Source organism: Schizophyllum commune (assembly GCF_000143185.2).
Source record: "Schizophyllum commune H4-8 unplaced genomic scaffold SCHCOscaffold_15, whole genome shotgun sequence".
Lineage (NCBI taxonomy): Eukaryota > Fungi > Basidiomycota > Agaricomycetes > Agaricales > Schizophyllaceae > Schizophyllum > Schizophyllum commune.
The window spans coordinates 109,380-134,165 of record NW_026089552.1 but is presented as its reverse complement, the minus strand read 5'-3'; the positions used below and the strand labels follow the sequence as shown (position 1 = coordinate 134,165).

Below are 24,786 nucleotides of genomic sequence, written 5' to 3'. Positions count from 1 at the left end.
CGGTATCGCTGCGCGAGCACTCTGGCAGTGTCTCCTATCATCGACAAGACCCGTCTATCGATGCCGCGCAATGAAGCCCGCACGCCTGCTCTCGGATTCTTCTGCTTACCGGCTGGCTTTTCAGGCGGTTGCCTTGTCAGTGAGCAACCCGGGTATCCTCGCGGAATCCCGCGCTTGACGTGCGCGCTCGAAGAGCACATGGATTCCCTTTCTCGACGCCAGCGCCCGTGCGCCGCTACGAAGAGAGGTCTGAGTATATAAGCCCAGTCGACTAACGCAGTCAGTCACAAGCAGGTTTGCCTTGTACTCCCCCTCATAGCGAGATATCAGGCCCCGGCGATCATGATCTTTCTCTCCATCCTCTTCGCGATTTTGCCGTATGTGGCGCAGCTTGCGTCGGCGACGGAGTCGATGAAGATCCCCGCCAACAAGAACGAGACTATGAATATATTTCCCATCCAGCAGAACGCTCCGGTGCACGAGATTCAGAAGCGCGCAACTGGACGGGTCAATTCGGCGTACTATGTGAATTGTAAGCGTCGTCATCTATACTTGCGGTCTCTGCTCATGGAGGGATCGTCCTAGGGGCTATCTACGCCGGACTGGGAAACTTCTATCCACAGGCGATCGTGACGAAGGATCTCACGCGTACGTTCTGCGCATACCAGTCGCCTCGCTGTGTCTGACGCTAGTCGGCAGATATCCTATATGGCTTTGCGGACACGAGCGCCAGCACAGGCGCCATCACCCTCACGGATGCGTGGGCGGATGAGCAGATACATTTCCCAGGCGACTCCTACAGCGAGCCAGGTCAGTACTTTGTTTGTATTTGTTCTTATACTCGACGATACTCATTCACGCCACAGGCAACAACCTCTACGGCTGCCTCAAACAAATGTACCTCATCAAGCTCGCCAACCGCAACATCAAAGTCCTCCTCTCCGTCGGCGGCTACACCTACTCCCAGAACGGCCACTTCGCCTTCGTCACCAACCCCGCCGCACGTACTCAGTTCGTCAACAGCGCCGTACGCCTCGTCGAGGACTATGGGTTCGACGGGATTGACATCGACTTCGAGTATCCGGCATCGGCGGAGCAGGGCGCGGGTTTTGCTGCATTGTTCACGGAGCTGCGAGCAGCGCTGAATCGGCTGCAGCAGAGCAAGGGGGATGCGACGCCGTACGAGATCTCGGCGGCGGTGAGTGCGGGGGCGGATAACTATCGGTATCTGAATGTGGGGACGATGAATGCGGCGCTGACTTATTGGAACTTGATGGTGAGTTGGGAGCCGCGCGCCTACAAGTCGAGCGTCCTTTGGCTGACGAAACTGCTACTAGGCGTATGATTATGCCGGCTCGTGGCTGCCGACAGTCGCGAACCAGGCGAACTTGTACCCCGACGGCTACAACAACGTCAGTACGAAGGCGGCGCTTGACTGGTACAGGGCGAACGGCGCGACGGCGTCCAAGATCGTCCTGGGCTTGCCTCTTTACGGTCGCGCTTTTGAGAACACCGGTACGTCGTCGCCCTTCCCGTACATCCCTCCTGCTCATCCTCCTACAGATGGTCTTGGACATACGTACAATGGCGTTGGCCCTGGCACGTCCGAGCTCGGCATCTACAGCTACAAGACTCTCCCGCGTGCGTACGTTCTTCTCATTTCCGGACATGTTGCTAACGTCTTGCTAGTCGCCGGCGCCCGCGTCTACGAAAATTCGACCTCCGTCGCATCGTACTCGTACGACTCCAGCAAGCGCGAGTTCGTCTCCTACGATACCCCCGGCATCGCCAGAACCAAGGCGCAGTACGTCGCTAACAATGGGCTTGCGGGCACGATGTTCTGGGAGCTCGCCTCGGACAAGGTCGGTGCCGACAGTCTCCCGGGGGTTACCCACAGCGTCTTTGGTGCGCTCGATAGCACACAGAACCATATCAAGTACGTGCTCTTGTTATATGTGAGCTGATTGCAGTTGACTGAAGCACGGCCACCTACAGCTATCCGAGCTCCAAGTGGGACAATGTCCGAAACAACATGGGTGGTAAGGGTGGCGGCGGTACGCCCCCGCCCCCTCCGCCGGGTGGCAAGTGCTCGGGCGTGGCCGCCTGGAGTGCTTCCGTTGCGTACACGGGCGGACAGACGGCCACGTACAACAAACACCTCTGGACGGCCAAGTGGTGGACTCAGAACGAGGCGCCTGGTAGCTCGTCGGGTGTATGGGCTGATAACGGTGCTTGTTAAGCGCGATGCTGGGTTGTGCTGTGCAGCAGGGATTTGTGTTGCTTTACTCAAGGGTGCTCGGTATTAGTGTTAGTAATAATTATGTGAGCTCGACTGCTGCAACAATATCTTGCTCTTCATGTCGCAATGAGGAGAGAAGCACATCCAATCAACAAAGGGCGTTCCAGATGGGGTAATACTTACTGTAACTCAAGCCGGCGAGTCGGCGACGGCACGGAGTCAGGTGACATCCCGACGAATTGCCAAATTAGGATATTTTCCAGGATCTCTTGACACTTGTGGACCCCCATCATCAAGCCACTCTGCGCTGTCATTTGTCATGTAATTGGGCAAGCGTCCATTTGATTTCTTTCCTATATAAATCCTCTACACCCTCTATGAACATGTCTGTAAGCTGAGAAGCCTTCCGGGACAATTCAAGGAGAATGGGTCCAAGGGGATTACTCGTCAACTGAACGCCGGGCTGTTATCCACTCGCATCCCACAATCCAGATTTACACTCTGGTTCGGGAGTGTTCCGCATGGCTCGCTACTTCCGACCCACCTCTCCAGGTCTTCTATGTAAGACTTTATCAACGACTGACAACGAGCTGACAACCCTAGCTTTTCCGAAAGAATCGGGGAAGGTCATTCGCTGTTTTGTGTGGGGCTACCTGTGGTATAAAAGGTCTCTTGATGCCCTTGCTTCTACATTTACACCAGCAGGATTTCGTCTCATTTTGACATCTACTGAACATGTCGAGCGATAGAAAGCCCCGCGTGGTTGTCGTTGGCGCTACTGGTGCCACGGGCACGAGCATCGTCAATGGGCTTCTCGAATCCGGCAGTTTCGTGAGCTCTCTTTGCCACTGCAGCCCATCCATTTGTTGATACTCATCCCCACGCTCAGCGCGTCGCAACCATTGTGCGCACCCCCACTAAGCCCGCCGCCGTCGAGTTCAAGAATCGCGGTGTCGAAATTCTCGTCTGCTCCGACCTGACCACCGCCACGCACGCCGAGCTCGTCAAGTTGCTCGATGGCGCGGACATCTTGGTGTCGACCGTGCATGCGATGATGCTGGATGCACAGCGTCCGCTGTTCGCGGCGGCGAAGGAGGCGGGCGTCAAGCGCGTCGTGCCGGATGATTTCAGCAGCCATGCCCCGCCTGGCGCCATGCTCTTGAATGACAAGGCAAGTGCGTATGAGAGGCTTTGAGATTTCCACCGACGAATAACCTTGCAGAAACTTGCCATTCGCGACTACATCCGCTCGCTCGGCCTCGGCCATACCTTCATCGAAGTCGGCTTTTGGTGCGAGGTAAGATAGATGTCCTGTCATTCATCGAGGTCGATGTACTGACGATACTGCTCCTTTACTTCGTAGTCCCTACTTCCCTATCCACCGAGTTACAAGGGCAACCCCATCGCCGAGATGAGCTACCTCTACCGCGGTCCCGGCGACATCCCAACGGCCGTAACTGCCCTTGCCTCCGTCGGCACCTTCGTCGCACGCATCCTGGGCGACCCGCGCACGCTCAACCAAACTGTCTTCGTCTACGATGACCACGTCACCACCGCCGACCTCTTCCGCATCGCCGAGGCCTGCGGGAGCTCTGGGCCCGCGAGTGGGGATCTCACCAGTCGAGCGGGTAGGAGCGAGTGCAGAGTGGTCGCCCGTTGGCGACGGTCGGGCGCGGGAGCGCTCGAGTAGCGTGTAGAGCGCGTGTTACGACGCGCGCGCGTGAGATCGGGTATAGGAGAGTGCCTGCGTCGGAGTATTACTCTACGACGAGGCGGGAGGCGACCCTTCCGGTGCCTGCTGCTCAGAGCCTCTCTCCGAGGAGGCTAAGTTGAGCTGCAGACGGTGGTAAGAGTGAAGATGGTGGTTATTCCCGATGCGGCAGGCCGCCTTGCGGCCTGCGACATATCTAATCTAATCTACAATGTACATAAAATACGAGCAAAAAGAAATGCTACGTACGAGCGTGACTCGAGAGTACTGGTAAGGGGTCTCCGGGCAGGATCCCCACAAGGCCAAGTGCGGCGACGCGGAGGGCCTGCGCAAGGTCATCGTCCGCCTCTCCGCCGAGGACCTGCAGAAGCAGATCGCGGAGACGACGGCGGGCGGGGCGAAGGCGGAGCCGCTGCGCTGGTTTGCGGAGTATGGGTACAGTCTGTTCGTGCGAGGGGACAATACGGTGGAGCAGGCAAAGAAGGACGGCGCGCTGGATGCGAAGGAGCTGTATCCGGATTTGTATCCGCGGAAGAGCGTCGCCGAGTTCGCGGCGACGTCGTGGTACCCGAAGCCGCAGCACCCGTGGCCGGAGGAGACGGTTGCGCTCTGGGCGAATGCGCACAAGGGCGCTGAGGAGAAGTGATAGAAATTGCGCGAGCTGTAGCCACTGAGACTAGTAATAAAGAGAGCATATGAAATTCCAAATATCAGGGAGCGTGGGTGTTCTAGTACGAGCCAGTGCGGTAGAGATACAATGCTGGTTGAGACCAAAAGAGACAAAACTGAGCGTGATGGTACATATTAGTACGATGTAGCATATGAGTAGCAAGCGTGCGATCTAGTGGTAGTATACAGTGAGGGGTTGAAAGCTTGTCGTCCGTAGACCTTATCCTGTGTGCAGTGCGTCGGTGCGTCTAGTAGTGCCTCAGAGGACCGGGCGACGCTGTCGCCTCCTTCTGGCCCTCCTATCTACACCTCTTCATGGTTGTCCCATGATACCTCCGGTTCGAGCTCCCGCCGCAGCGGAGAAGGCCGCCGCACAAATTGCAGCGTCCGTCCCAACCGCCCCTGCTCATAGCGACCGAGTAATTCCTGAGCCCACAGGGCCTGCATGTAGGCCTTCCGCGTACGGTTGTTGAGGATCTCAGAAGAAGACTGGTTGCCTTGTGGCTGCGCGGTCTGGTCGGCCTGTAACTGCGAGGCCTGATAGAAAGATTGCGATGTCTGGACGCTGGGCTCCATCTGCGAAGCCATCGACGAGTTCGCCGGAGAGTAAGGATCGATGTCCATGAAGTCGTTGAAGGGGTCGACTTCGTTGATCGTGACCTCGATTGAATCCTTGTCCTGGTCGGACGACGACGACGAGGCCTCGGACATCTCAGAATCGGAGGATGAATCCGAGCAGAAAGAGGACGAGCGCGAGCCGAAATCGTCCCGGCTCCCAGGAAGGTCGTAGAGCTCGAAGTGGGCGCTCTTCTCCTCAAACCGGAAGGTCTGCTCCTCGAACTGAGCGAACTTCTCCCCGTTCCTGGTCTTAGGCTCCCCAAATCGGCGGCCCTTGCGGCGGCCGGGCTGGTTGTCGCTGTCGCTGCGCTGCGATGGCCTCCCGGAGCCGATCGCGCCCACCGTCGACGGCCTACCCCTCAGCACGTCTTTATCCCACACAATCTCATCGTCGTCGTCGGTCTTGAACCCGAGACCGGGTGGCACCGGCGGGGTGGAAGAGAAGGGCGGGATATCCACGAGTGCGGCGCTGAAAGCGAGCTGAGAAGATGACGGCTGTCCGTAATTGCAGTGCGAGTCAGTAGGGGAGTGCTGGTCGCGGAAGGACAGTTGGCCGCTGAACGAGCTTTGGCCGGCGGGTGGTGATAGTGGTACCTCCTCGAGGCCGTCTTTACCACCCAGAAAATCCGGGCGAAAGGGCGGGATGGGCTTGTAAGGTGAAGCCGCAGCGTTCAAGGAGGAAGTAGAAGAGCCACCTAAAAAATCACCGCCCAATCTCGGAGGCTTGGACCGTTGTCGATCAAGGAGCCACTTCGGAAGCGGGTCTTTCGGGCGAGGGGTCTGAATTGGCCCGACAGAGGCCTGCAAGGACCCTCGAGAGTTCGGAGAGGTCACGCCAGAAGTGTGCAAGGACCCTCGAGAGCTTTGGAAGGTCACGGCAGAGCCATGAGGTGGGCGAGAAACCAGAAGCGTCGGATGCTTCACGAGGGAAGCCATCGTCTGTTCAAACTGTTGAACCATGAACGCGGGCGGGGGCGTCAATCGGGGCGGCGAGTACGGGATTGGAGAGTTCGAGCCGATAGGAAGAGTAGGCGCGGTAATGCTGAGCTGAGGCGGAGTCGAGGTCGGTGGATTTGGCGCGCCGTGCACAGGTCGAGGATTAGGACTTCCAACGAGCGAAGTCGTAGAGGCATTAGAGTGAGTCGTCAAGCCACGGGCTCTGCCCGGTGGCGGTGTCATTAGGCGCGGTACGTTGGACTGTGGCGATGGGCGCTTGTCAGAACAAGAGTCGCGAAAAGAGTAGGAGAGCAATATACCTGTCTCCCGTGAGTGCTGCTCTTGCGGACGACGCGGTCGTTTGGGTCTTCGCAGTAGCCTGGCCACTGTGGCGTCGAGGAGCCGCGTTGCATCATGGTGATTAGTGAGCAGAAAAGCGCGAGGGGTTAAGCAGGTAGAGTAAGAGTATGGAGAAAGATGAAGCCAGAGTATGCAGAGCGTTAGCAAATGTACCGAGTGCGTGTGGCACGGTGAGGTCGATGGGGGGTAAGCAGGCGAACGTCCCGCGAACCTTCACATTTATATGCTCCAACACGCCTCGGCCATGATGCACCGGTCTTCGCGCACAATTGAATGCCGGGGACAATGAACCAACAATGAACCTTTGTGGTAATCTATCTCCGGATGCCGAGGCCGGGGTGTGACATGAACAATAGCATCGATGCACGGGGAAGTCGGGGTCCCCAGGCTTGGTAACCGGCAGACATACACATAACATGCCAGTATAAATTAAGGGGATGCCCTGAAAGACGCTGTGTCAAGTTTTCTTTGTCGACACATGGTGGCAGGACAAAAGAAGCAGAAAAAAAGGTTTCTTTATTTGTGGCAAAGGCCGGGAGTTGCCGAAGCAACGGATCACGGAGCTAACGGGGCTCGGCCCGACATCGCCGCACCGAAATTCGCTCCGTCTCCGTCTCTTGAACAAGTCGAATCTTTCTCCGACTGTCATGAGCGCTGCTCGACATGTCGTGAACGTCGCGCGTATTCCAGTCCATCTACCTTTATGTCTCCCATGTATACGACCTTCACGCTCTTTTTCAACATCGGCGTCTTCCAATGATCTGCGGCGAAGCGCCAACTTCCTTCGACGCGTCGACAAGGTGCTGGCCGAGGATATTGCTCACGAGGACAGGGAAGCTTCGCGTAGAAAGTATAGACCACGAAAGGATCAAGGGAGGCTGAGAGGCAGTGACAAGGTGCGCATCCGATCTGAGAGCAGGATCATACACTCATGCCCCATCCCCTTCTGCTTGCTTCAACATTTTCTCCGTACACGTACAGGCTTCGCGGTCTCGCAAAGACGTCCCTTTTACTCCTCCGGCATCTACTCCTGACCGTCTTTGGCGACATCGGCGCACGCTTCAGTCGGTGCAGCGCGCTATACAGCGCGCGTATGGTCAGGAATACACGGTGGAGGCCTTCGGGAGCGCGCGGTACGGCTTGACTACGGAGAACAGCGACCTGGACTTGGTGATCATGGTATGTACTGGCGCCTCTGATAAGCTCACCCCTCCTGCGCTGCAATACACGGACAGTCATTCTTGCCGAACATCTACCCCCGATCTCACTCTCCTACATTCATCGTTCTCTCATTAACTCACATATATGTAGGATCCTCATGCACCCTATGGCTGGGCTCCAGGCTATCGTAACAAGATGACCAGACTGCGTTCTTCTCGTCGTTGTACGTCGTCCTTCCTCTCGTTGGATGCCTCGCCCTGACGTCTCTTACCAGCACCGCATAATATCAGGTAGTGCACAACCCCCATCCTCTTCATGCCCCTACCAAACTGACACTGATAGAGGTCTGGCGCGAGTGCTCCAGGACGAAGGCTTCATCGTCGAACAGACAATCCCTTGGGCGACTGTTCCGATAGGTACTTCCTTCTCTCCTTTCTACCTGCATCCGTACCAAATGGCTCATGTCAGCCTTGTCTAGTGAAGGCGCGCGATCGGTGGACAGGTCTTCACTTTGACATCAACGTTAACGACCGACTGGGGGCGTACAATTCGGACTTGATCAGGGTAAGTAGCCAGTTCGCTTCTTTTCAGCCAACATCGGGCATGAAAGTCGGTTTCTCACTTCGGTGTCTTCCAGGAATACTGTGTCACGAGCCGCGTCTTGCGCCCCTTCATGGCGTGCACGAAGCACTGGGCGAAGGTCCACGGGCTGAATGAGTGAGTGTTCGCCGGGTCCATCGAGCAAAGTCCGCGGGTTTCCGGATGTCCGCGGATTGATGAAGGTCCTCGGGTCCGCGGACGTCCCTTCGCGGCCTTCAGCGATGACCAGCATGCCAGCTGCTTTAACGATGCTGACCTTCCCGTTTCCAGGCCGAGTACCGCAAACCGCCAAGTCTCCTTTAGCAGCTACTCCCTTGCCCTGATGGCTATCGCGTTCTTGCAGGTGGGTGTCTGTATCTTGTGGCGTTATATACTCCGCGCTGTCTTTACCCTCCCTCCCGTTTCCCAAACTTGCTCTTCGACAATCATAACCCCTTGCTTTACGCATTCTCTTCTATCTGCGTTTACACATCCTCTCCTATCTGAGCTAACCCCTCACCCAGGCCAAAGGTCACCTCCCCAACCTCCAAGCACCCCTCACCGACCTCCCGCCATCCGTCCTGGACGGCCACTTCTGGCCAAGCGCACAGCGCGTGAGGTGTGATGTGCGCTTCTTTACGCATCGTGCGAAGCACTTCAAAAGGGTAGTGGGGAAGGGGGAGATGGAGCTGTTGAACATGGCGTTGGCGAAGGGTGGGGAGAGCGAGACCTCAGGGTCGGGCGATGGAGTGGCGGCAAGTGGGGAGGGGCTGCAGTCAGGTTGGGAGGGTGCTGAGGGGCTAGCGCAGACCTCGGGAGGCCGGGCAGAGGCGTCGCACGAGCTATCACCGTCGGAGTGTCTGGAACTCGCGCGCGATAGAGGAACGCCTGCCCCCAAGGTCTTTCGGTACGGAAATGGTAGGAAGGTCCTCGCTCGTGAGGACGGCACCGGCATCGAGATTGTGCAGGAGCCGAACTGGTCGCACGCAGAGTATAAGGACCTGGTAGAGCTGTTGATTGATTGGTTTAAGTGAGTCTTGTTTTTTCTTGGGCGCGTTGTCGTAATCCAAGGACCCTTGCTGAACCCCCCTCCTCTCTACAGGTTCTGGGCCAAGGACTTTAACCCCAAGCACCACATGCTCAGTATCCGGCACGGCGGGCTCATCTCGCGCAAGGACTGCTCGCCTGTCAGATGGCAGGACATGCGCAAGGCGCCTGAGCAGGACGTGCGTAAAGCGCCCGAGTACGACATGCGCAAGACGCTCGAGCAGCCCGAGGTGATACCTACCACCTCCGGCGATGTGCCCTTCGTCGCCGCCAGCGAGATGCCCATCGCCACTGAGGAGCCGCTCAACGCCACCGAGGAGCCGCTCAACCTCACCGAGATGTCTACCCCCACCAGCGAGTCGTCTGCTACCCTAGACAAGGGGCAGCGGCTTGCCGAGAAGTCGGAGTCCGCGGACATGGGACTGGCTTCTGACCAAGGCGTGGTGTCTGCCGTTCAAGGGGCAGAATCGCTCGAGGATGGGGCAGCATCGCTCGAGGATGGGGCGGAATCACCGCGAGTCGAAGATGGGGCTAAGTCGGTATCATCGACAGAACCCATCTTGGTCTCATCCTCGGAGTCCAATGTGGACGTTTCGCAATGTGGTTCCGGATCGGACGGCTTGCATGAGGCCAAGGATGGGGCGCATGAAGCTAGTCTGGACGCCGTTGATGCTAATCGGGACGCTGTAGATGCTAGTCTGACCGCCGTCGAAGCCAGTGTAGACGCATTGGAAGCTGGAACAGGCTCTACCGATGCCAGCATGCCCTCATCGAGAACCAGCGCAGATCCTGACCCCGCTCGACCAGACCGCGACTCCGACGCAGAACGCAACGACGTCGACTTCTCTGCTTCCCCTCTCGTCAACAAGCAATGGGAGGGCGATACGTTATGCCTCATTGACCCGTTCATTCGGACGAAGGTGAGTTGACATGGCATTCTACTTTTTCATTCCTTCCGACTCGCGCTTGAGACTCTTCATACACGCCCTTGAATCTCCTTTTCTTGACCGAAAGATTCATCGATGCAGAGAAACAGAGAACTTGTATACTCACCAGACCCCAGAACTGCACCGCCTCCATCACGCCCACCGTCTTCGCGCTCTTCCGCCAGCGCGCGCAAGTCGCGTACGAGCAGCTGCGATGGGGTATCCGCGTGCAAGAGGTCATCAGCGGGTCCGCGACTGCTTACGAAAGGCTTCTCCCTGCGCGCGGCGGCGCCTCGTCCTCGAGCCTCCGCAGTCATACCTCGTCCTCGACCCCGAGCTCGCGCAGCTCTACCCCGCGCCCTACGAACCTGCCTGACGTGCTCCGTCAGTACGTATATCGGCCAATATACGCGCGAGAGGAGACTTCGACGAAGGGTCTTAGGGGTGGGGGGGAGGGAGTCGCGGGGCGGGGAGGTTCAGGCGATGCGGGGTTGGCAGATACTGGGGTCGCGGGGTGTCGAGATGCAGGCGGCGCGGTCCGAGAGAGAACACGACCGACGGCGTGGGGATCGCCATCGAGGGTGCGCATCGACGGCCTCGGTCGGTCCGAGGCGCGTAGGCATGCGCAGGGTCCGCAGACTTCCATCCACGAGAGGCTGTCCTTCGACTCGCTGGGACGGCAGGTCTGGCAGAAGCGGAGCACGGAAGATTTGGACCTGGATCTGCGAGACGGCGTTTTTGGCTATGTGGACGAATACGAGGGAGAGGGGATGGGCTCGGGCCTGGACGAGGGATCGGCGCTACCACCGAGTAGTCCTGAGCCTTCTGTCGCGCCCGCTGGAGCTGAGGAGTGTTGAGAGGGTCACCGAGATGAGTTCTACACCGCTATCTAATCTAATGGGGCTTTGTTATCGTGGTGTTGATTGCTACGCATCCAGCTAAATGTTCGTGGGCTCGATTCGAGCTCGCTGTTGCAGACATCGTGCCCCTAGTGCCTCACGAAGAGACAGGTGGATTCCTATGCGTAAGTGGCGGCGCGCCGGTTGTGTTCCACTGCCGGGCGCGCGGCTCTGGATCAGTGGGTGGGGTGCGCGCCTTCCACTTGATTCTGAGCGGAACCTAATTTTGAGCGAACGATGTGATGGAGATCGTCCATCTCCGCGGGCAACCTTGCGAAGGAGAAAATACGCGAAAGTTCAAGAACACAGGAGGTCGGGGCTGTAGCCCTGCCGTTCTGAGTCCTAATCCTGGCAGACCAGGACAAGCGAGGCTCAATGCGCGTCCGAATCGGAGACGGGCTCCTCCCCGCCTTGGGGTTTGCGTCCGAAATGGACTGTCGCTCAGCATCGTGGGCGGCAAGCAGCGGACGCGCGTACGCAATCGTCGGGCCTCGGGAGCATACCTCATCCCGCCATGCGGAAGGTCGATCGATAAGTGTCAAGTCGCCCGCGATCCGTCATACGGTGAGGGGCGCGCCAGCCGATCCTGGGGGGCTCTGTCAGCGGGAAGTGGGCCCCAAGGCGGGTGAGTATATAAGGCGCGTCGACGGCTAGGAGGTCCCTCACTTTCCTGCACTCTCCACACCCCACGTCCACTCTTCCCCGCCCCTTCACGAACGCAAAATGTCCACCACTGTCAAGGCTTACGGTGTCACCGGCCCCAAGGAGCCCTTGAAGCCGCTCACGATCGAGCGTCGCGCGCCCGACGATAACGACGTGGTCATCGACATCAAGTACGCGGGCATCTGCCACAGCGACATCCACACCATCCGCGGGGTGCGTACGCCTCGTTCCTCTATCTTTGTGCCGGATTGCTAAATGCGAGTCCAGGAATGGGGCGAGATCCCGTTCCCCATGGTCGTCGGCCATGAGATTGCCGGTATCGTTCGCAGCGTCGGTAAGAACGTTACCAAGTTCAAGGTCGGGCAGCATGTTGGTGTCGGCTGCATGGTGAACTCCTGCCGCTCCTGCGAGAACTGCAAGGACGGCGAGGAGCAGTACTGCACCGGAGACGGGACGATCAACGGCAATGTCCAGACCTACAATGGCAAGGTGCGCCTCGTGTACGCGATATTCTACCCCCAGTTGAACTCACCTTCTGCGTAGGACCCGAAGGCGAATTTCACGCCAACGGCGGGCGGCTACTCGCAGATGATTGTCGTCGATCAGGACTTCGTCCTGAACATCCCAGAGAGCATTCCCTTGGACAAGGCCGCCCCATTGCTCTGTGAGTTTCGATTCCCGATAAACAAGACAGCTCGCTCATGAGGTTCCAGGCGCTGGCATCACCATGTACTCGCCTCTGCGCCATTGGCACGCTGGTCCGGGGAAGCGCGTTGGCATCATCGGCCTGGGTGGGCTCGGCCACGCCGGTGTCAAGATCGCCAAGTACGTTGATTGCCACGAGCAATTGCGGACGTAGAAAGAACTGACCCATCTACAGGGCGCTTGGCGCTGAGGTCACCGTTCTGTCGCAGTCTCTCAGCAAGAAGGAGCTCGGCCTCAAGCTCGGCGCCGACAAGTACTTCGCGACGTCGGATGCGGAGACCTTCTCGACGTTGAAGGGCCACTTCGACCTCATCATCAACACGGTGTCCGCAAACCTCAACCTTGACCAATACATGTCCCTGCTCCGCCGAAACGGCAGCATCGTCGAGGTCGGTATCCCTGAGCACCCGATGAGCCTGCATGCGTTCAGCGTTGTTGCCGGCCGCCGCAGCCTTGCGGGCTCTTGCATCGGTGGTATCAAAGAGACACAGGAGATGCTGGACTTCTGTGGTATGTCTCCCGATGGCTAAGATATGTATTCCTTGCTCACAGTTTCGCAGCGGAGCATGGTATCACTGCCGAGATCGAGACCATCCCGGCGTCTTACATGTACGTCCCCCAATCAGCTGATTCAGTGCTCTTTGCTGACTTTCCCTTCAGCAACGAAGCTTGGGACCGCGTCGTCAAGTCGGACGTCCGCTTCCGCTTCGTCATCGACATTTCTACGCTGTAAGCATAGCTGAAAAGTGTGTTAGACCTGTATAGAAAGTAGACATGTATAGTACATACCACGGTGTATAATTACTTTGGAAGCTTTATCACAGAGAGTGATCGAAATTACGCGCGAAGACAACTCATTTCTGAAGCAGGGTGTTTTCCCAGTCGTCCCAGGTGAGACTCAGAACTGCAGTGTCTCTGCCTTTCGTGCCCGGCCTGGGATCACCCTCTCGTATGCTTCGACCATTGCCAGCCTTGTGCTCAGGGAACACGAAGTGCCACCGAAGGATTGCGTCCAGCCGGAAGCCCAAGTGCATCGCCAGTTGGATGCTCTTCACGTTCAGCGAGTTTGCGCGCCATTCTAGCCGCCGCAAGCCCAGCCCGCCCTGCTCTGGTGTGTCCAGCGCGAGGTGCATGAGCAGTCGCGACGCCTCGGACGCGATGTGCTTGCCCTGGAAGGCGGGGAGGCAGAGCACGAAGGCGAGCTCGGCGGAGAGGTTAGCGGGCGAGGCGGCGAGGTAGCCGATGCAGCCGGCGACGGCGTTGGTTTCGTCGGGCGTGTCGACGGCGTTGGTTTCCCCGGGCGTGTCGACGGCGTCATGCTCATTGGGAGTATCGACAGGACGGAGCATGGACTTGTCGAGGACGGCAAACATGACGGCGGTGGGGTCGTTGAGGATGCGGGGTTCGATGGCGGCGCGCATCTCGTTGACGGATGTCCAGGGGCCGAAGGGAACGTGCTCGAAGTAGCGCGCGTGGGTTTGGTGGAGGGGGATGAAGGGGGCGGCGTGTTTTTCCATCTGGGAGAGAGAAGTGAAGTTGTGAGGATATGAAGAGAGTGGATGAGTGAAGAGGTACGACTTACCACAAACGGGACGAGCTTGACCTTTTCTGACTCCAGGGACGGAGGAAGAGGAAAACAGAAGTTGTACGCGTCGGACATGATATTGCCTGTGTTGTGGACGTTGAAGGTACTGTAGAAGGTGAAGAAGAGAAGTATAGGACCACCTGAACAGAAGATACCCTCTTTTGAGTCATGCGCGCAGCGCGAGTCATGTACGAGGAAGTCGTCACGCCCTCGCCGTCCACAATGAAAGCATATGCCACCCCTGTATCAGATCCATCTCCTCGCTCATTACCTCAACAGTCGCTCGAGTCATCAGCACTCGTCCGCTAACACCAGGCGCACAGATAGCTATAGCAGGAATAGTACAACAGAGAACGTACAGCAGGTAGTACATCAACAGTGACACGTCACGCTCACGTGCTTACTTCGCCCCGCCCCAGGCGACCTTCTTGGCCCCGCCGCTGGGTGCTGGGCCGCCGGTCTTTGCGTGATGCTGGGTTTGCTGTGCGGCGCGCTGCTGCTGCTCGGCGGAGGGCGCGAGCGGCGCCTTCTTGAGCTCGTCCAGTATCCGCTGCGTCCGCTCGGCATTCTTGATAAACCAGCCGGCGTACCGCCGCCCGACAGTCGACTCGGCGATGTGGACCATGTTCTGTTCGTCATTCAGCATCTCAGCCACGAACTTTATGCCCCACACGCACCTCATCGACCACAAAGTTCAGATCGCTCGTCGAGATCGTCTCCCCGTCGAGCAGGCTGCCGCCCCCGACGCGCGACGTGCTGCGCGAGCTCTGCTTCATGACCATCAGCTCCTGCACCATCTCCTCCTCGTCCGCGTCGAGGAAGTTCGCGAGCTTCGGCGCGCCGACGCTCGTGTACAGCTTGAGGAAGCTGCGCAGCGTGGGCACCGTGCCCTGCGCGGCGGCATCGGCGAGGAAGAGGGAGAGGTGTCGCCGGGTCGGGTCCGCCTGGAGCGGCTCGGAGCTCTCGGTGGAGGCGACGTAGGCGGCGAGCGCCTCGGGGTCATCGTACGGCGGGGAGTTGGCGGTGATGAACTTGGGGCAGGCGAAGAGGAATAGCTCCTCAAAGGCGCTCTGGGCGTCGGGTCTGGCGAATAATTAGTGGGAGGGAAGCATGGGGCGGATAGTGACCTGAGCTTACCCGCCGCGCGCCATCTTGGCAAACTGGTCGCCAAAGCGCTCCTTCGACGTGTTCGCGATGTTGTCGTCCAGCCGACTCGGCGAGAGGGCATTACAGATCGCGAAGAGGGCGTACATACGGTCGGCCGTCTTGTTGATCTGGTCGTACTGGTAGCTGCGGGTGTGATACTGCCGTGTGCGCATGATGAAGTTGAGGATGGTGACGAAGGTGCGGATGGCGTCCGGATAGCGGCGCAGCATCAGGTAGCAGAAGCCGACGTGGTAGAAGGTCGTGACATGGCATGCGGTGACGCGCGTGAAGGGGGTCTTCAGGTTGAACTCGACGTCGTCCATGACCTTCAGCGCGAGCGTGAAGTCGCCGAGGAGGACGTGCACGCGCAACAGACCGACGATGCTGAAGTATCCGAGCATGCGGTAGAGCGGCTTCTGGCCGTACTCGCCAACGATCTCCCTGGAAAGTATGTCAGCGAATTCTTAAGTCCACCATGACGCCGTATACGCACGCAATCTCCTCGGGGGACTTTCCCTCGCGTGTGGCGACGATGAACTCGTTGATCTTGGATTTTTGGATGAGGGAGTAGAGTACGTTCAGCACGCTGTACGAGCTCCAGACTTGCTGCGCCAGGGGTCAGAGCTGGAACAATTAGGTAGCACACCACGCACTGGTCCACCCTCCGCAAGGAGCATGAGCTCGTCCTCGGACTTGTTCTTGATCTTCGATCGCCAGGTGCAAAAGACCTGGAACTGGTAGATGAACTCGTCGATGATGTCCCATAGCCATTGCTCGGGGAGCTGGAGTTCGACCGGGCCGTCGGAGTCTGAAGGGAAGTGAGATGGATGAAAGTTGAGGAGGGAGATGGGGCCGTACTGAGGAGGTAATTGAAGAGTTCGCAGCTGTTCTCGTATGAATGGAAGCGATCGTCGATGTTGGGCTGGAGGCGCGAGTAGACGTGGCGGTAGTAGAGTTCACGGTACAGGATGAGGAAGATGGGGTCTGGGGAGGACGTCAGATCGTTTTCAGGACGTATAGGTCGCGCCGCGCACCATCGTTGACGAGGGGAGCAATGATCTCCGCCTCCGGCCATTCTGACCGCGCGTAGAACTTTTCAGTGTACTTGTTCCATCCGCTCTCGTACGCGACAGTGATCTCAGCAAGGTTGTTGTCGAGTACGGCTTGGTGGAAGTGCACGATGAACTGTGGAACGTGAGGGGATCGTCCACGAATTGATGCATACTGCTACTCACGCCCTTCACCACGTCCGGGATCTGCGAGAACGCCGCTTGCTGCGCCATATGTTGCTGCATCGCAATCAGCGTCGACTCATCGATCTGGGGCTGCGACATGTGCGCTACGGACGACGGTGAGCTCGCGAACACACGATCGGACGGCGCACGCACCATCGTTGTATCCGCCCTGCCCGTAGTTGCCGATCGCCATCGACAGATCGACGTCCTGAATGTCTTCCTCCATGTCCTCGGCGGCCCAGAGGGCCATTCTTGCTTGCGCCATTATGGATTTTTGAGTTCGTCGTCGTTCTCGGCGGCGAGCAAGAAGTTTTTGTCACACATGTCACGCGCCGTGCAATATTTACCGATTAGGAAGGCTTTGTTCTTACTCCTTGCCATCACTCGCGCCGTTGAGCTAGACCTGGAGTTCTACGATTATCGTCAGGGCGAGATATCAATTTCGGATGTGAGTCTAAATCTGTATCGCATCCGCTGGAAGAATTTATCTTCGGGTATCCGCCATTTCGGCGAGCTACCGACCTCTGTGCCGCGCGGCATTTGCCGGGGCTCATGACTCGAGGATACGTCGGTCCTCGCTTGACGATTGCACCGATTGCAAGAAGGTCCCGATAGGCTGCCATATATAAGGACGTCAAGTTGAACCTCAAACGCATCTCCCAGCACTTGTGTACCTTGTGTTTCTCGCGATGTCTGCACCTTTCGAGCCCAACTTCTGCTTCCCCCTCCCTGCAAGCATCGAGAACGATAAGGTCAAACTCGTACCTTTCGACGTAAGATCGTCCTCTGCCTATGTTTTGTCTCCTTACCATCTTTGAAGCCGGCTTGTCACGCCGACGATTTTGTGGCCGGCTCGAAAGACCACGCCTGGCTCTTCGACCACCTGCCCTACGGCCCATGGCAGACTGCCGAAGACATGACCTCCCAATTCTTCGAACCCACCATCCACGCAAACCCCGCCGTCGTTCTCTTCGCCGTCCTCGACAAGCTCTCCCCCAACACGCCCCTCGCCGGCATCATGGCCTACCTTAACACCTTCGCGGTCAACCTCGTCACCGAGATCGGGTACATCACGACGCTGCCCGCCTTCCAGCGCACGCACGTCTCGTCGAACGCGGTGGCCGTGCTGATGAAGTATGCGCTGGATACGCCTGAGCAGGGCGGGGTGGGCTTGAGGCGGCTGGAGTGGCGCGCGAACTCGCTGAATATGAAGAGTATTGCGCTTGCGATGCGGATGGGGTACCAGCTGGACGGTGTGCTGCGGTGGGATAGGGTGTATCCAGGGGATAGGAAGGGGAATGGGCGCAAGGTGCGGGAGAATGATGTGAAGCCGGGGACGGTGGGGAGGGACACGGCACTGCTCAGCGTGTGCTGGGATGACTGGCTTAACGGCGTACGGGACGTGGTGGTCAAGAACGAACGGCGGCAGAAGTAGGGAGCATGTACTCTACATAATGTTTGGGGTATATCTGTAAGTGTCGAGATGTGTACCCAGCCTTGTGCATAGGTCGTTTAAAGAATGTGTGCAGTGGAAGTTCAACATTCGGCAATCCCCGATTTTCCCGGCTAGCACGCACGTGCCCACCTTCGCACGCTTTTCCGCATGTTCGACTTTGACACGAGCGCTCATCTCGCACTTACTTAGGTCGTGCAGCAAACACTTGGAGGCGTAGGAGAAGGATGAAGGCGATCAGGGGTGTGCTCTTGACGTGGTAGACTACTCTCACCTTGAGCTGTTCGAGACATGGCAATATTCTGACGCGCCTCCGTCCCTACTAGTGATCCTGCGGTCAAGCAAATTCTCCTCATTTTGAATGAGAAGTACAATTCTTCCGGCGGAGGTGCGCTTCCTGTGAAATTACATGCGCACGATGCTCGCTACTGATTACCTCTGACGCATATGTCCCTTCCTTCCAGGCGGCGGATTCATCATCGAAGACCTTGACGACTGGCACATAGTCATAAAGGCGGACGAGGAAACGCGCGTACGGCGCGAGCTCGAGACTGAGGTGCGCTCCCGTGGCTGTAGGCTCTTGTTTTTCTCCTCTTCCGCCCGCAGTCGCTGTACTCGTATGCTTCCTGATTCTGTCCTCGCAACCCTCTCAGCTGTGCTGCCGCTTTCGACGAGCTGACGCTGTTTCCCAGCTAGAGAAGAATACATATACTCTCGAAAATTGACAGTTTTGTTATGATTCACCCACGTACGCGTATTGTTCTGAAAGTGCGAGCTCATCCAATATTGTGCATGACTTCGTCGCTCGACGTAGCACACGGTTATGGAAAAGGTGCGCGTGGTCTATAATGAATGACGGATAGGACTCCCGATGGTAGACGTGAATAACCTCGTGTACGTAGTCGGCACGACACGCCCTACCAGTCCACGTGTACACGCGATGTCAGCGTGCCCGTCCCTTCACTTCGACGATCATGTCTGACTTGCCTCAGGACTGTCTCGACGCTCTGGAAGCCCTTCGCTTCTCTATCGCGAAGGCTAGCGCGCATGCCTTTCTAACTGAAGTACGTTGTACACCAGATCGGTCGCGTACGGAAACAACAGAACTGACGACTATATGCAGCTCCGGAAAATTGATCAGCACATTCAAAGCGTTTTCACTGCAGCGGTGAACAAAGCCTACAATATTCACGCACCGGTGAACAAGCTTCCACCCGAGCTGCTCGGACGAATTTTCCTGCTTTGCCAGCCACACTACGACGATTTCCTGCCTCGCTGGCCAAGCCCTCGTTCACTTCTGTGGACTGCAATCACTCGCGTTTGCACTCATTGGGGGCACACCGCTATTTCTCTTCCCGCTTTATGGTGTACCCTTGACCTAAGCCGCAACGACCCTGTCGAAGTTGGGCGAACGTTTCTCACTCGATCCGCTGGAAGTCCCCTCACCGTTTTCTTCTCTTCCGGCGAGGATGTCGCGCTGTCCAGGAACGATGTCGGTGTCCTAGAAGATGCTGTGGTCCATCATCTTGCGCGCCTAAAAGCCCTCCACATCGTCGTCGAGCGCTACGAGGATCTCCGCCAGCTCTGCGATTTCCTCAAGGGTACCCCTCAGCACTTGCTGAGCCTGTCCCTTCGCATTCGGGATTCATCACGGGGTCGATGGATCGACGAAGGATGTGCCGTCTTTGACAAGCATCTGCCATCTGTGCGCAAGTTGACTTTATCGCACTGCGCTGCATGGAGGCATAACAGCTTTACGAATCTCAGCCACTTCGCGGCTCACGAATGTGTCGACAACGCGTCCGAAGATACGGAGTTTTGGCACCTGTTGGCTAGTTCTCCACGGCTGGAGGTGTTGGCTCTCAACGACTATTGCGTCAACTGCGATCAACCGGGTCCAGAAAGCCTCATTGTCCCACTTCCCCATCTTCGCAGCCTGCAGTTCGACGGTATGGGAGCCCCTTCCACATGCGCTCTTTTGCACTACTTCGATATACCGGAGACGTGCGACGTACATATTTCGTGCGAACCGGCCGCGACGGACGATGAGCTGGTCACTATGCTGGCACCTTCGACGCACAGCCGTCTACTGCAGCGAGCGTTCCATACCGTGCAACTGGGAGCGAAATCCTCATCGGCCGTGTTCAGAGGACGAATTGCTGTGCGTTCTGGCACCCTCTTCGTAACTGGGATCGATAACTTCGGGTGCCTTGCTGGTGTCGCGAGCCCTGATGCCCGACTCGTTATCATGCTGGACTGTTGCAGCGAGCCACCCACCGCCGCGGAATGGGGGCACCTGTTCGAAAGCATGCCCAAAATTCATACTCTTGTCGTCATCAGCTCGCCATCATATGCGGAAGCACAGATGACGGACATCTGCGACGCCCTCTGCTGCCTCTCAGACGCCCCGAAGCCGCAGATACCTCCCTGCCCGGCCCTGGAGAACCTCCACTTCTACGCCGACTGGGTATGCCAGATCACGTACGCTGCCTGGACGGTGGCAGGATTCCGCACCGAATTGGGCGCGCCACTACGCGAGCTAACCATCCACCACGACCCATGGAGATTAGCCACGTCTTGTGAGCAGTGGGATGCAGGGACGGTAGACACTGTGACGTTCGACTGCTTCGGCTTACCTGAAGGATTCAAGAGCAAGCGGACTCTTGACTTCGCCGACGACATGAAAAGGCAGATCTACGTCGACGCCATACCACCGCATCCGGTAATTGAGGGAAAATGGGCATGTCTGGGCGAGGAAAGAGAGGAGTGGAAGCGTAAGGAATCCGTAATTGAATACAGATCCGACGATGAATAGTAAATGTTGCATCTTGCAAGGGCACCCATCACGCACCTCACCTGCGAGACCCATTTTGCTCGCCATCATCAGTCTCGAGTGCATCCTCGCCGCCTTCAGCACCCCCTAGGATAGATACTTGACTAGGCGCGCCGTGAATGACGTTCTCGCACGGAGGTGTGGTCAGCTATTGCATTGTCTGGGATGGAATACGTGTACATTGGTCCTTACAAGGTCCTCGAACCATTCATCATCTTCATGCGGTGGATATCTTGTTGTAATGCCCGAGCCGTCCTCATGTTATTGTACAGTCCGCGGGTAACTGGCCGTCCGCGCCCATCCCAGGGAATCCAGCGGGCATCTGGCCTATGATTGCGCTAGGTGGAGGGCCGTAGTCTTGCATCTATATCCAGAGTTAGCGTGGGTTACCGGGGATTGGAAGAGTCCGAAATGAGGAGGGGCGATGCGCGATAGATGTTAGTGTGAAAGTGGGCAGGCGAAGATGATGTAGACAGTGACGGCATGAAGGAAAGGCTGACCTCGCTCATGAGGTCGACAATCTTCTTTGATCTTGCGGGATCCTCGTCAGAGTATCCAGGTTCGTCGAACGTAGCGATAATCTTGCGTACGCATATGAGTTGTGATTGGTATCGTTCTTTGTCGCCAGCCTGCAATGGCTCGGAGGGGTTCTCGAGGTACGCAGGCATCTGGTGAGGAAAGGGTGTCAGCATACGATCAAAGTAGACAGCACGCGACGCACCTTTTCCTCCAGCTCCTTCATGGGCTCGTAGAGTACCTCCTTGCTCATTAGCGAGCTCATCATAGATTCGAGGAAGCCTGTGAGCTCCTTTTCTTCATCGCCGTCGGGAAGATTGTCCAAGTCGAGGGACTTGAGTAAGGCTTCAAGTGAATCGACATCTGCAGATGAAGGGCCCGCGCCACCGCTTGCGCTGCTCTGATCGAGATGTTAGCGTAGCACAAAACGCAGAGACAAGCAACGCACATTCATATTCGATTCGCTCTCGCGCAGCTTCTGCGTCGCCTGCCTGATCTTTGCCTGGAAGTCGCTGGCCGTTGGGGCTGATGATGATGACGCGCCGGCGCCTTCGGGACGCTTCCCCTCCTTCCCCTGCCCGCCCGTCTTCGCAAGCAGCTCCTGCAGCACCTCCAGGTCCTCCCCACCCGCGCCCTTTCCCTCCACTAGCATCGCCTCCCACGCCGCCTTGAAGATGCGCTCCTGCTCCTCCGGCGTCATGTCCTTCCCCGCCTCCGCGTGCTCCTTCACCGCGTCGTCCCCGAGCTCTTTCATCAGGCTCTCCATCCCGCGCGCGAGCTCCTTCGTGAACTCGGCCGTCAGCGCGTCCTCGTCCTCCTCCGCGGTCGCGTCCAGCCCGGGGAAGTTGCCGGAGCCGGGCACGCTCACTGGTGGCGTGTCGACGCGGGTGTTCGTGCGCTGCCGCTGAAACGCTGGCCGCTCAACCGTTGGAGGCGGTGGTCCTGGTACGGGAGGGGACTTGTCGGCCGGGGGTGTGGGGTAGGTGGGAGTTGCGGGGTCGAACTGGTCCAGGACATCTGAAGGTCACTTTTAACGCGGTACATAGACGGTTTGGGCGTAGTATGCACCGTCCAGGTCGTCCAGATCCTCGTCAGTGTCGATTTTGTGCTTGGAAAGGCCGGCGGATGTCATGGTGATGATGGTCGGGGACAAGTTACGCAGGATTATATGTCACAAGACATATGATATTCATCCTTACTACACTTGATCTAATTGACAAAAGGCCAGAATGATATTCATCCTGTCCTCACACGCGCTCACAATATTCTTGTCCGATCACTGTACTGCTATACAAGGCAGTAATGTAGATGTAGGAATGGAGAGATGAAACCCTTTGTATGTACTCTAGTGCCTCTATACAATCATCAACACGACAAAATGCTCGTTCCAAAAGAAAGCTCTACACAGATCCATGATGCGTCTACAATCCATCCCGTCTATGCTCTATGAACATTTGTACCCATCTATAACATCTATACCAAAGTCCTGTCCAATAAATGCTAGCTCAGGTTCCAGCCGATCCGGTAGTAAGCGTACCGCACAATCTCTCCCTTGACCCCGCTTCCAGCATCGCACATAATCAGCTCCTTCGACTTGATCGCGAGCTCGGGCGACGACGATGCAATCGACACGTCCACGGATCCCGATGCTTGTAGCGCGGTCGGGAATACCGATTCAATGGTGCTCGATTCGTTGTCGAACGTAGGGCGAAGTGGAATGACGAGGTGGAAGGTTGGCGGCGGCGTCGTGTGCTCGGACGGCCATGTCGGCTTGCGCAAGAGCCTCTCCAGGCAGTTCTTGATCCAAGTCGCGTGCTCGGCCTCGTAGACGATGTCTGCACCGAGGACGACATCGAATGGCTCGTCGAGGGGCGCTGGTTGTACCGTCTCCCGCGGGAAGGCCTCCCAGTCTAACCTGTGACACTCAAATGTCACTCCGCTGTCGCCGTCCGCTGGGAAGTTCGAGCGGATATTTGAGGCAAGATTTTGCAAGACGGAGTCGTAGAAGTCCGTCGCGACAAGGCGCGCGTCATTCATGCCCAATGCCTGCACCACCTTCCCCGCCGCGATGCCTACGAGGCCCGTCCCCGCCCCTAGCTCGAGCACGCGCAGGCCGCGAGGCGCGTCGAGGGTGAACCCGAAACTTGCAGGGTCCTCTGCAATGGCCTCTGCCAGCACGCACGCTCCGCCCCACGTCTGTGCGCCGACGCTGTGAAAGTCGTGATTGTCGAGCGGGATGTCCGTAAGGCGCACGTCGATGGACGGTGCTAATTTCGGGTGCGTGGCCGGGAAGGAGAAGTCGCGCGTGAGGATACCAGCAGACGCGGGCCCTGCGCAGAGTGCGATGAGCGACGTCGCATCGTCGAGGGTCTTCTCCGGGACCTCTTCCAGGCAGCTGAGATGTGCTACTAGCGCGCTGAGCCATCGTAGAGAGTAGGACCGTTCGAATGCGTCTGCGCGAAGCTCGTCTGCCGCCTCGACGTCGTCCGATATTGATATGTCCGCTGTGAATTTGACGCGCACCTCGTCCAGAACGGATTCGCGTATACGAGAGGACCCTCTAACTTGTGGATTGTAGATCTTGCGTAGATATGCGACGCAGTTGGAAAGTTCTCCGGGCGTTTCTCGAGAAATGCGCGCGATAGCAGGCAGCCGAGTCGATGGCGCCGCGAGTCGGTCTGGAGCTTGCGTTTGGAGTATCATAGGGAAGAAGTGACCTAAGCGAAGGACAAAAGAGCTGCCTGGCGAGGAACCGGAATTAGCGGAGGGCAAGGCGCAAAAACTGCCAAAAAACGTGATTTGTGACCAAAAAGGAGCACGTGCAAGCCGGCAAATGCCGATGTTGAACTTCGTGGCACGGTTGGCGACCCACGCCACAATTCCCCTCTCACACAGCGTCGAAGATCTTAGGGTCTCGGGACGCTGTCCATTGTTCTCGAGGATAGGTGTACTAGGCATGTGTCCATGATCTATAGAGGGAGATAGCCTCCGATGGACTTGAAACAGGGCCCTTCATCGACGAGTCTATAGATCTCCAAAATCCAGCTCGTGCCATCGCGGAAGCTCTCGCTCGTGACGGTCATCAGTGATCCACGAACGCCTATGCGAGCTCTACTGACCCCGGACCTGTATTTGGCATGTGCGCTCGCAGTCCTCGGGAGCTTCGCCTTCTCCACTTGGACTCGGTGGCAGGAGCACACCTGTCCTGGTCCTCGTACACCCTCGACACCTAATCTTGGCGATCGATTGACACGCTCTCATCTCAGTCTAGAGCGGCGGACCACCGGAGAGCAAGCATCTCTCTCTTGTCTCGATCCAGCATGATGGGTTTCTCGCTATAACGTATTCTCGCACTCACCGAGGACAATGGTATGAACGAATGACCCGCCTCTCCACATCGTGAACTGCGCGATCGGTGAGCCAATCTTCCACGACCGTTTACTCTCCCTGCTCAAGGATAGAAGCGAAGATAGGAGCGATAGTCTAGTACACACTATGATACATG

At 57.5% G+C, this 24,786-nt stretch overlaps 12 protein-coding genes across 12 annotated transcripts; 7 read left to right on the top strand and 5 right to left on the bottom strand.

Annotated features, from left to right (window-relative positions):
- Positions 1–342: 342 nt before the first annotated feature.
- On the top strand, positions 343–2,239 carry SCHCODRAFT_02706622 (glycoside hydrolase family 18 and carbohydrate-binding module family 5 protein; the record flags this gene model as incomplete). The annotated part of the gene is made up of 8 exons (XM_003026715.1): positions 343–532; positions 586–648; positions 700–810; positions 867–1,276; positions 1,338–1,515; positions 1,564–1,641; positions 1,690–1,936; positions 1,996–2,239. 8 exons carry the CDS (start codon positions 343–345, stop codon positions 2,237–2,239), a joined length of 1,521 nt encoding a protein of 506 aa, XP_003026761.1.
- Positions 2,240–2,974: 735 nt separating this feature from the next.
- Positions 2,975–4,653, top strand: SCHCODRAFT_02557014 (NAD(P)-binding protein; the record flags this gene model as incomplete). Its single annotated transcript, XM_003026714.2, has 5 exons — positions 2,975–3,070; positions 3,129–3,414; positions 3,436–3,536; positions 3,603–3,867; positions 4,226–4,653. The coding sequence occupies 5 exons, from the start codon at positions 2,975–2,977 to the stop codon at positions 4,594–4,596; spliced, it is 1,119 nt and encodes a 372-aa protein (XP_003026760.1). The 3' UTR covers positions 4,597–4,653.
- Positions 4,654–4,778: 125 nt separating this feature from the next.
- On the bottom strand, positions 4,779–6,589 carry SCHCODRAFT_02557011 (uncharacterized protein; the record flags this gene model as incomplete). Its single annotated transcript, XM_003026622.3, has 2 exons — positions 4,779–6,434; positions 6,494–6,589. The coding sequence occupies 2 exons, from the start codon at positions 6,587–6,589 to the stop codon at positions 4,923–4,925; spliced, it is 1,608 nt and encodes a 535-aa protein (XP_003026668.1). The 3' UTR covers positions 4,779–4,922.
- A 1,300-nt stretch (positions 6,590–7,889) lies between these two features.
- Positions 7,890–10,622, top strand: SCHCODRAFT_01108743 (uncharacterized protein; the record flags this gene model as incomplete). Its single annotated transcript, XM_003026713.1, has 8 exons — positions 7,890–7,917; positions 8,197–8,258; positions 8,332–8,411; positions 8,565–8,637; positions 8,798–9,303; positions 9,376–10,240; positions 10,384–10,482; positions 10,560–10,622. The coding sequence occupies 8 exons, from the start codon at positions 7,890–7,892 to the stop codon at positions 10,620–10,622; spliced, it is 1,776 nt and encodes a 591-aa protein (XP_003026759.1).
- Positions 10,623–11,562: 940 nt separating this feature from the next.
- On the top strand, positions 11,563–13,593 carry SCHCODRAFT_02681649 (GroES-like protein). Its single transcript, XM_050346741.1, has 7 exons — positions 11,563–12,021; positions 12,076–12,297; positions 12,352–12,472; positions 12,522–12,633; positions 12,689–13,023; positions 13,074–13,122; positions 13,174–13,593. The coding sequence occupies exons 1-7, from the start codon at positions 11,869–11,871 to the stop codon at positions 13,244–13,246; spliced, it is 1,065 nt and encodes a 354-aa protein (XP_050197229.1). The 5' UTR covers positions 11,563–11,868; the 3' UTR covers positions 13,247–13,593.
- Positions 13,368–14,173, bottom strand: SCHCODRAFT_02593220 (acyl-CoA N-acyltransferase; the record flags this gene model as incomplete). Its single annotated transcript, XM_050343997.1, has 2 exons — positions 13,368–14,030; positions 14,096–14,173. The coding sequence occupies 2 exons, from the start codon at positions 14,171–14,173 to the stop codon at positions 13,368–13,370; spliced, it is 741 nt and encodes a 246-aa protein (XP_050197228.1).
- A 135-nt stretch (positions 14,174–14,308) lies between these two features.
- On the bottom strand, positions 14,309–16,777 carry SCHCODRAFT_02643693 (uncharacterized protein). Its single transcript, XM_003026620.2, has 9 exons — positions 16,633–16,777; positions 16,480–16,583; positions 16,279–16,429; positions 16,103–16,228; positions 15,898–16,052; positions 15,738–15,850; positions 15,236–15,685; positions 14,776–15,181; positions 14,309–14,726 (listed from the first exon to the last, which is right to left on the bottom strand). The coding sequence occupies exons 1-9, from the start codon at positions 16,742–16,744 to the stop codon at positions 14,499–14,501; spliced, it is 1,845 nt and encodes a 614-aa protein (XP_003026666.1). The 5' UTR covers positions 16,745–16,777; the 3' UTR covers positions 14,309–14,498.
- Positions 16,778–16,905: 128 nt separating this feature from the next.
- On the top strand, positions 16,906–18,026 carry SCHCODRAFT_02593211 (uncharacterized protein). Its single transcript, XM_003026711.2, has 2 exons — positions 16,906–17,252; positions 17,300–18,026. Exons 1-2 carry the CDS (start codon positions 17,169–17,171, stop codon positions 17,912–17,914), a joined length of 699 nt encoding a protein of 232 aa, XP_003026757.1. The 5' UTR covers positions 16,906–17,168; the 3' UTR covers positions 17,915–18,026.
- Positions 18,027–18,087: 61 nt separating this feature from the next.
- Positions 18,088–18,735, top strand: SCHCODRAFT_02643682 (nucleotide excision repair, TFIIH, subunit). Its single transcript, XM_050346351.1, has 4 exons — positions 18,088–18,191; positions 18,259–18,320; positions 18,397–18,488; positions 18,625–18,735. The coding sequence occupies exons 1-4, from the start codon at positions 18,160–18,162 to the stop codon at positions 18,655–18,657; spliced, it is 219 nt and encodes a 72-aa protein (XP_050197227.1). The 5' UTR covers positions 18,088–18,159; the 3' UTR covers positions 18,658–18,735.
- A 171-nt stretch (positions 18,736–18,906) lies between these two features.
- On the top strand, positions 18,907–20,960 carry SCHCODRAFT_02556993 (uncharacterized protein; the record flags this gene model as incomplete). The annotated part of the gene is made up of 2 exons (XM_050343721.1): positions 18,907–18,996; positions 19,056–20,960. The coding sequence occupies 2 exons, from the start codon at positions 18,907–18,909 to the stop codon at positions 20,745–20,747; spliced, it is 1,782 nt and encodes a 593-aa protein (XP_050197226.1). The 3' UTR covers positions 20,748–20,960.
- SCHCODRAFT_02643675 (Pex19-domain-containing protein) lies at positions 20,900–22,445 on the bottom strand. Its single transcript, XM_050346350.1, has 5 exons — positions 22,350–22,445; positions 21,730–22,298; positions 21,487–21,681; positions 21,266–21,433; positions 20,900–21,129 (listed from the first exon to the last, which is right to left on the bottom strand). The coding sequence occupies exons 1-5, from the start codon at positions 22,411–22,413 to the stop codon at positions 21,022–21,024; spliced, it is 1,104 nt and encodes a 367-aa protein (XP_050197225.1). The 5' UTR covers positions 22,414–22,445; the 3' UTR covers positions 20,900–21,021.
- Positions 22,446–22,526: 81 nt separating this feature from the next.
- Positions 22,527–24,041, bottom strand: SCHCODRAFT_02643673 (uncharacterized protein). Its single transcript, XM_050346349.1, has one exon. The coding sequence runs from the start codon at positions 23,982–23,984 to the stop codon at positions 22,782–22,784; it is 1,203 nt and encodes a 400-aa protein (XP_050197224.1). The 5' UTR covers positions 23,985–24,041; the 3' UTR covers positions 22,527–22,781.
- Positions 24,042–24,786: the final 745 nt, after the last annotated feature.

Coding starts and splice junctions, on each gene's coding strand:
- SCHCODRAFT_02681649 (XM_050346741.1), top strand. CDS start 11,869: ATGTCCACCACTGTCAAGGCTTACGGTGTCACCGGCCCCAAGGAGCCC. Junction 12,298..12,351: donor TCCAGACCTACAATGGCAAG/GTGCGCCTCGTG, acceptor CCTTCTGCGTAG/GACCCGAAGGCGAATTTCAC. Junction 12,473..12,521: donor CAAGGCCGCCCCATTGCTCT/GTGAGTTTCGAT, acceptor ATGAGGTTCCAG/GCGCTGGCATCACCATGTAC.
- SCHCODRAFT_02643693 (XM_003026620.2), bottom strand. CDS start 16,744: ATGGCGCAAGCAAGAATGGCCCTCTGGGCCGCCGAGGACATGGAGGAA. Junction 16,430..16,479: donor TCCCGGACGTGGTGAAGGGC/GTGAGTAGCAGT, acceptor CACGTTCCACAG/TTCATCGTGCACTTCCACCA. Junction 16,053..16,102: donor ACTCTTCAATTACCTCCTCA/GTACGGCCCCAT, acceptor ACTTCCCTTCAG/ACTCCGACGGCCCGGTCGAA.
- SCHCODRAFT_02593211 (XM_003026711.2), top strand. CDS start 17,169: ATGTCTGCACCTTTCGAGCCCAACTTCTGCTTCCCCCTCCCTGCAAGC. Junction 17,253..17,299: donor TCAAACTCGTACCTTTCGAC/GTAAGATCGTCC, acceptor CCATCTTTGAAG/CCGGCTTGTCACGCCGACGA.
- SCHCODRAFT_02643682 (XM_050346351.1), top strand. CDS start 18,160: ATGAAGGCGATCAGGGGTGTGCTCTTGACGTG. Junction 18,192..18,258: donor AGGGGTGTGCTCTTGACGTG/GTAGACTACTCT, acceptor CGTCCCTACTAG/TGATCCTGCGGTCAAGCAAA. Junction 18,321..18,396: donor GTACAATTCTTCCGGCGGAG/GTGCGCTTCCTG, acceptor CCTTCCTTCCAG/GCGGCGGATTCATCATCGAA.
- SCHCODRAFT_02643675 (XM_050346350.1), bottom strand. CDS start 22,413: ATGACATCCGCCGGCCTTTCCAAGCACAAAATCGACACTGACGAGGAT. Junction 21,682..21,729: donor AGAGCGAATCGAATATGAAT/GTGCGTTGCTTG, acceptor CATCTCGATCAG/AGCAGCGCAAGCGGTGGCGC. Junction 21,130..21,265: donor TTGTCGACCTCATGAGCGAG/GTCAGCCTTTCC, acceptor CTCTGGATATAG/ATGCAAGACTACGGCCCTCC.
- SCHCODRAFT_02643673 (XM_050346349.1), bottom strand. CDS start 23,984: ATGATACTCCAAACGCAAGCTCCAGACCGACTCGCGGCGCCATCGACT.